The 8,119-nt window shown below is 37.5% G+C and overlaps 1 protein-coding gene across 1 annotated transcript in view; it reads left to right on the forward strand.

The window, feature by feature from the left end:
* Positions 1-6: 6 nt before the first annotated feature.
* Positions 7-8,119, forward strand: part of PRTG (protogenin) — a 138,067-nt gene continuing 129,954 nt past the window's right edge. Inside the window, exons 1-2 of the mRNA XM_011940540.1 lie at positions 7-302; positions 1,775-2,077. Coding sequence (XP_011795930.1) covers positions 2,026-2,077 — 52 coding nt within the window. The 5' untranslated portion in view covers positions 7-302; positions 1,775-2,025. The remainder of the gene's footprint in view (positions 303-1,774; positions 2,078-8,119) is intronic.

An 8,119-nucleotide genomic window follows, 5' to 3' on the forward strand; every position in this document is an offset into this window, starting at 1 on the left:
CTGCTGGCCCGGGCCGCCGCGGCCGCACGTGGCTTTATTTATATTGTTTCCTTAGTGGCAGCCTCGCCGTGCAGGGGGCGCCGCGGTTCCGCGCGGCTTCCCGTGTCTGCAGTGGGAGTTCCCCCACGTTTTAGGGCTGCGAGAGGGAATAGGTGAGCTCATAGCCCCAGTCAGCACCAGCTTGCCGGATCCGGGTCGAGCCAGGAGGAGATGGGAGGGTGGAATTGGCAGGATTGGAAGTGAAGTGACCGATTTGTGCCCCGGAGAGGCAGGGAGAAAGGTCCCCGAAGCTGGAAAGGAAGGTAGCTAAATAGAATTTATTTCCTACAGCTAGGTATTTGGGGGCAGGACCCGAAGTGTGTACGGATCTGAAGATTCTTCCAAATTCTAGGTTCGCCTTACACAAACTTGGATGAACTCATTTTTCTACCTTAAGTCTGTATTGGTTTCCTAGAAGAGATAAAAACGTCAAGTGAATGGGGTGACGGTAGGAGAGGTGTTCAGGACAATGGGTTATTTTATTTATTTGCAGGTTACAAACGCCAAACTTTTTCTGGAGTGGTTAGTTTCTGTTAGGCTTGAAAAGAGGATCAAAGTCAGATGTGGCTGAGAAACACAATGGGCGCCTTCCGGAGTGGTCCGCGCCCAGCCCTGGGCTGTTAGGGTGGCTCGCGTCGCCCTGGGCATACATTACGGGAAGCAGGGAGCCTTGAAGAGTGAGGATTCCGAGGACCTGCCTTGAGGAGAAACAAATCATTTCTGGGGATTTGTAATCAAGGAACCACAACGATCAGGAGGAAGATGAAGCAACGCTTCCCTCACACGCCCCCATACTCCATTCGCCCCCAGTCAATACGCGAGACTTTAAGACCGCCTGTGCACTAAATGCAGGAGGTGACAGAGTATTATTTGATCATCGAATGCTTTATCCTGGTGGGGGCCAGGGGCGATGTGTATATACTTAGGATAAGGCCTTTCCTCTGCTCTGATAAAAATGTGTATTGGTTGATTAAGCAATCTCCTATCCCTATTAGACAGTAAGGACCAATTAGTCACGCATTTTTTCCAACAGTTGGTAGTTCTAAAAAAGTGAAATAAAAGTTTCCTAATCCGATCACCCACTGAGTACAAGCAGCAAGAGTTACCAACTTTTCAGAGTCTATTGTTTGTCTTTTAAATACCTAGCTTGCTCTGCAGAAATTAAGTAAATGGATTTCTTTCAAGGAGAGGAGATAGAGTCCCTGCTGTAAAAGGGCAGATAGAAAAATGCAAACTTGTAATTTGTCACAAAAGATAAACGCAGTTCCCAAAGGAGTAGGTGCCAAGGGTTCCAAGAACACTTCAAGGGACAAGGAAATAAACTTGCTTGTTCACAGAGTTGGAGTTTTGCTAATGATTTCTTGTAAAATTAGACTTTTACGACTTACTCTGTTCAAGATCTTTTTGACAAGCTTGTAAAAGCAAACAGCTTGTGCTCATGAGTTTTCCTGATGATTTTGAAACTCTAGCAAGGAACTTGAGAGAATTCATACAAGGCATAGAGGTTATTGAAACCTTCCCTATGCTTTTAGTGAAGATGTAAAAAGTAATTTCTCTGACTTGTTGAAAGAGTTTGCTGAAATTTAGATTTGTTCATTAAGGTGTTTGTAAGCTAACTAATAAAATTTGTTAAACTTTGTCATCTTATACCCTGAATATGTGTTTTACAGTTTTGTGTTAAGGAACATTTTATGCCTGTAATTCTGGATGTGCCGTTCTCCTTTTTTCCTTATAGGAGTGTGGTGCTTTAGCGAACTGTCTTTTGTAAAAGAACCACAGGATGTAACTGTCACAAGAAAGGACCCAGTCGTTTTAGATTGCCAGGCTCACGGAGAAGTTCCTATTAAGGTCACATGGTTGAAAAATGGAGCAAAAGTGTCTGAAAATAAACGGATCGAGGTTCTTTCTAACGGCTCTTTGTACATCAGTGAGGTGGAAGGCAGGCGAGGAGAGCAGTCCGATGAAGGATTTTATCAGTGCTTGGCAATGAACAAATATGGAGCCATTCTTAGTCAAAAAGCTCATCTTGCCTTATCAAGTAAGTGTTTAAGTTTTTGGTTGTTGACATTTTTCATTGCTACATTTTGATGATTTTTTGCTTTATTAATATAGTAATCGGCCAGATCATGCATACATTAAGAATTTTACTGGAGGTAATAGTTGATGCTGAGGCGTATAGAGAAATCTGAAGAAAATACATATAGAAATTCAAATGAGTAATTGAGAACAGAAGTCAAATTAGGTTTAGAACACCAAGTAAAATGAAACCTGTAGAGGTGGCTTTATAAAAATTTTAAGCGTTTCACACAGTATGAAGAGTTGGATGTAGAAGTTTGGCCAACACAACAAAAGTTGTTCTAAAATTTAATCTTATGGAAATTAGTAATTAATGAAAACAATCACAAGCAAATTTTTCTGCTTTGCAGATGGCTCGAGTGCTAAATCTTTCTTATAGCACAACCTTCCATTTCTCTGACTGCTTTTAGATCACCCATGTTGCCTTTTAATTGTACAAGAGGGCATTGGTCAGTCACTCTTAAGCCTTTGAAGTATTCCTAGTCTTTTCCTGCTGGGAGGGAAAGAGATTAAGGCCATTTCCATATTATGCCTAATGGACTTAAACCCGTATCTGCTCACTTTTCCCCTATTGTCATAAAGTGTGCTATCTAATGATTTCTTTTGTATTAACAACCCCATCAGATCAACCATTTGTCCAAGTGATCCATTGCTTGGTGGCTGACCTGTAACTGTTGAGTGTAAAGATGGGCCTAGGACAAGTGCTGAACTCCTTGTGCCTACTGAGGCTTTACACCTTTTTCAGGTGATGAAACACACACTTCTCAAGTGTAGTAGATTAAATCTCGAAAACCGAAATTGAATCTTAAAAAGTTTTAAGGCGTTTGACCTTCATGCTTTTGTTAATCCACAAAACATTGATTTTGCACTGTACCTACAAATTGATCTTTTACGAGTTGAGCAATAGGTAGATGGCGTTCTTGAGATAAAGGCATAATCTTAGCTGGGCTGGTGGCTAGCCTGTAATCCCAGCTATTGAGGAGGCCGAAGCAGAAAGATTCCTTGAGCCCTGGAGTTTGAATCCAGCCTGGGAAACAGACTCCATCTCTTTAAGGAAAAAAACAAAAAACAAAACAAAACAAAAAAAACCCGTATTATTTAGGAAATAGTCGTTTTAAGTTCTATACATTTGAAATTTAGGAAGCTGTTGGCAGGAATTTCCTAGGTGACTAACTACTGTTAACAGTTCATGTTTCATTTATGCCATCCTTGTGTTACTGATTTATTTTATTCTGCAATAAGGATTAATTGTAGAAAATAAATTGCAAGCTAAGATATTTCTATATCGATACATCAGATAATCACAGGTTTGCAGTTCTAGCCACAGTCCTACCCCTGCCAAAGAATACCATAAACCTGAGAGGATTTCTGATTTTTCATTTCTTCCTTCCTCTCTCTCCCCTGGTTCCTCCTCCCTTCCTACTTCCTTCCTTTATGCCTCCCCCCTCCCTTCCCCCTTCCTTCCTCTTGTCCCTTCCTTCCCTCCCCTCCTCTCCCTTCCATTCTCCCTCCTTGCTTCCCTACCTTCCTTCCTTCCTCGCTACCTTCCTCCCCACCCCTCTTCTTCCTGTCCCTTCCCTCCCTCCGCCCACTTACTTTCCTTCCTTCCTTCCTTCCTTCCTTCCTTCCTTCCTTCCTTCCTTCCTTCCTTCCTTCCTTCCTTCCCCCTGTAATCATTGGCCAATAATTATTTTTTTCATGGTGTAATGGTTTTTCTGTATAGTACTGTTTTAAAGATAATGTGCTTTTTATTCTTATATTCTGTTCATTCAGTTTTTGTCCAATGTAAACTTGTTCTGTAGAGTTGTAATTTTCCCACCTTTTGGAGTTTGTAGAATCTTGTGTTTTCATCTTCAGGAACTGTAACTTACATTATCTCTCAGGGATAGGGAGTAGGTGGTAGAGGTGGCCAGACAGGCCATGAGAAGATGAAGCATTTATCATGACCACACGTTGTTTCCAGGACCTCCTTAGAAAGCTTGACAGAATTCTGGGTCTTCCAGAAACACTTGGAAAAACACAGAGCTTTCTGACTTCATAAATAAAATCTGAATGGTGTGTAATAGGTATAACAAACAAAATGTCAGTACTGGCTTTTTAAATATCTTTAGATTTTTATATCTTTATAGAAATTATCACTTAAGTAATTACATGTGATTCATTTTGCAGGCAATTGTGAAGTTTTTATATTTTATGTATATTTTAAATTAACAAAGTTCTGATATCTAAGAAGTAAGTTTAGATGATGGAGGCTCAAATCCCTTTATCCTATATTCAGAGTAAATATATATATATATATATACAGGAAGAGAATAGGCATTAAGCGGACATTCTGGCTTTCTTTTCCTCCTTGTTTTTAAAGCTAGTTCTCTTTTAGGTATTGATAGCAGCAGGGTACAAGTGTGTTGTTTTTCTTAGTCAAGGATTTTATCAGTAAGCATATTTTTTTGTTTGCACAGAAGCACAGTAGTACAGCACCTGGAAATCTAAAACTTTAATCTATGCAAGTTTTAGATTTTTAACACACAGGCAATCAAGTCTTGGTCTCTAAACTTAGGAACTAGAAGCTGAAAGTTGCACTCTAGGCAAGAATTCCATTATTCATGTGTAAATTAGGAATTCACAGGGTTAAAAGGTTAGAAACTGGCCAGGATGAGGTTTACCCTTGTGATAAAGAGCAGATGACCCTCATTCATTGGCCAAAGCTTTCATGTAGCTCTTCTGCAAAGTTAGTTATTGCCATGAATTGTTCTTGAGGAATGCAGAAATTCAAATGTGAACAGGCCTTTCCTTAAGTGTCACTATGGAGCCTTATCTCCGAAGCACATCAGAGCAGGGCTGCAGGGACAAGGTTCCTCCCCAAAGGCCTGGAGGCTTTGCTTTCCTGTTGTTCATTCAAGCACAAAAGAATTCATCTAACTTAGTTTTGCTAAGGCTTCCCATTTTTAAAAGAAAGTATAGGGTTAAAGTAATGTTTAGCTTTAAAAAAAGATAATCCTTTTTATTGATAGCCATGTTAGCTGTCTTACATTTTCATGTAATTGGAATAGAAAGAGGAGTGACATGGGACGCTCTTTTTCTAGTTGTGTACAATAGCAAGAACAGAAGATTAAACTATTTCCTATACATTTCAGTGTTTTTAAATTCTAGCAAATCGAGTTTTCACTTTCATGGGCACTAAGTTTTTGTTATCTAAATTTAAATATTTTAGGAATAAGAAATAATCTATGGGTATCTTGACTTTTCTTGTATTCTTAATGTTGAAGTAAGATATATTTCATAGGAAAGCATTAGTGTGGTAAAAATGGTCTCATGTTTCAACAAGTTTAAATTAAGATAAGAGACATTTGAGAGAAGTAAAGGAGGAGGCGGGTTGTGTTCTGTGATGTGTAAAAGACTGGCTGTAAGCTAGTGATTGAACAGGAAGCTAGTTGTTTATTTCCTTTCCATAAAAGGTGGAAATTGAAGTCTTAGGATAGAGGGAAAAAGAGCATAAAGCTAGCTTATATTTCTTTGATTTTCCAGGACTGTTCACTTGGGTAAAAACTTTTTATGTGACCCTGTGTAGCTGGAAGAGCATAGGAATTATTGTAACTTTATGATTTTTTAACCAAAATTTTGAGGTTGATTTTGCCATTGGTAAGGTTGTCTGGGGGTGCATTTCTATAACTTTTTAAAGTAGTAATAGTTGTTTCCATTAAAAGGATGTAGGTTTTTTATTAATAAAAACATTCATCAATTTAAATTACGATGAAATTTGAGGGTTTATGTGGGATTAATGAAAAACTGTTCTTTGGGTGAGGCTTGCATATTAAAAAGTAATGCATAAATTATAAAACCAAGTCTCTGAAATGTGAAGTTAAAAATATATTAAAAACATTTAAAGAGTCATGTTAAAAGAAAAAAAGAAGGGGAAGTGATGTATTGAAAAGGGAACCCTAAGAACTATGAGACTATATGCTAGATTTTGGATTTTATTAATGATCCTGGACCCAAAATAGGCTAGACTTTGCTACACTGTCACTGTTTTATTGAGAGCTGTAGGCACTGGAAAGGACTCAGTTTCCTACATGCAGGCCTGTTCACTTGAAGTCAAGCTGTGAGCAGTTACCTGGCCTAATTAAAGAATGCTGAAACTTGAGTAAAAGTCATTTGATTTTGGAAAACTCAAGTCAACAGAACTGGGGTATTCAGAGAAACCAATCTGCCAACACTGTAGATAAGGTTCAGTTGATGTTTTCTGGGATCCAAAAAAATTCACCTTTAAAAAGAGGAGGTGTGGTTCAGAAGTGTATGTTTAACTTAAAATTGGCTCTCTTAATATTGCATAAGTCAAGTGAAGGAAGTAGAAATTGCATGTATAGTTCTATGGGCCTTTATAGAATGACACTTGGTTCTTAAAGTCTGTGTACTTAAAGTCTATCAGGTGCCTGATAATCTCTGGGTAATAGAACCAGTTTTTCTCACTTTGCACTTGATTAGCAAGCATCATTTCTCATTTTCAGAAACTTGTAACATTATCTCACTCTGTTTCGAAGTTGGTGGATTTTTATTTTTTAGCAAAGCATGGTCCAATGAAGGGTAATATTGGAATTTTAAGATGTATAAAAATGTACTTATTTTATTTTGTTGTATTTATGTCCAGATTCTTAATGGAATTTTGAAAGGGTGTTTGGTATGGCTCCTTTTTGTTGGCTATCTCTGATTATTCTAAAGAAAGGATATCACTCTCAGTGGTGTTTGCCCTGGGATTTGTTGTCATTGCTCCCAAATTTAACAGCTGGGTCTATTGATGAAGTCCAGAGCAATTTAAAATAATAGCAAGCAACAAATCTTTTAAGCAGGGTTTTAGGCTAAGGGAGTATTTTAATTAATAAATAAAATACATTTGAGGTTACCTTTTGAAAACCACTATATTCTTGACTACAGTTTTGAGAGATGATTTTTATCTCTCATGAACAGGGTTGCCCAACTAGAATTGATCATTTAAAGCATTTAAACTGATAATTACCATTTATATGAAAAAGAGTAATGTTAAGTCAGGCATTTTGTTGAGGACCCTAGTTGGATTTAAAAAACAGCTGTGATTATTGAGATGTTTTAAAAGAAATCATAAAAATTCTCCCAAATTAAGTTGTCATTGTCAGTCAAGACTATTTTAATACTTTTGAGAGTTTACAGTGCCCAGACTCTTCATTAAATCTTTTTAAAAATCATCATTTTAATCTTGGTAAATAAGAAACGAAAAGGAAGATGCTGTTGTAATCATGTAAGTAATATCTGCAGTTGCCCTAACATGGTATGCCACACAGAGCAGAGCAAGCTCACGGTAAACAATTGATGATTGCAATGTACAAAAAAGGTAAAAACGTACCAAATTATCTTCACCAGCTCTAATTCTGAAGCCAAGTGAACTCCTATAAGGATATGTATGCAGAGGATAAAGGCATCATCCTCACAAAGGTCTCTGACAGTAATCTGACAAATACTTTCCTGACTTTTACATTCCTTCTGTTTTTTTTTTTTTTTTTTTTTTTTAACCTCTGGTTCTGAGAAACTACTTTTGATGAGCATTTAAAAACCAAAATCTTATAGACTGAGCAGAAGGCATGAATTAAAAAATGTTTGTTTTTTCAGTTTCCAAAGGGTTTGCCCTTTCTTCATGTTCATAATACATATATATCTTATATATGTGTATGTGTATATGACAGCTTTAGCATTTATAGGGGTTAGATTATGAATAACTGTTCGAAAATGTGATCATTGTTCAGGTCTCTGGTTTCAAATTTGTGTACTTAATGGGTTTAGTCCTTAAAACTTACAGAAAGAAAATTTTCTTTTTAAAGCTCATGTCTTGAAGCAATAGTAAATCCCTAGGAGTTTAGCTAGAACAGTGTGACAGCTTTTTTGTCCCTTTAGTGTTGCTGTTTTATGCAGACTACTTTAAATAAATCATATTCTTTTGGAATAATCTTCCAAAGTCATCCTTTTGAAGTTTTGTAGT

The sequence above is a fragment of the Colobus angolensis genome, unplaced genomic scaffold (assembly GCF_000951035.1).
Source record: "Colobus angolensis palliatus isolate OR3802 unplaced genomic scaffold, Cang.pa_1.0 Scaffold19, whole genome shotgun sequence".
Lineage (NCBI taxonomy): Eukaryota > Metazoa > Chordata > Mammalia > Primates > Cercopithecidae > Colobus > Colobus angolensis.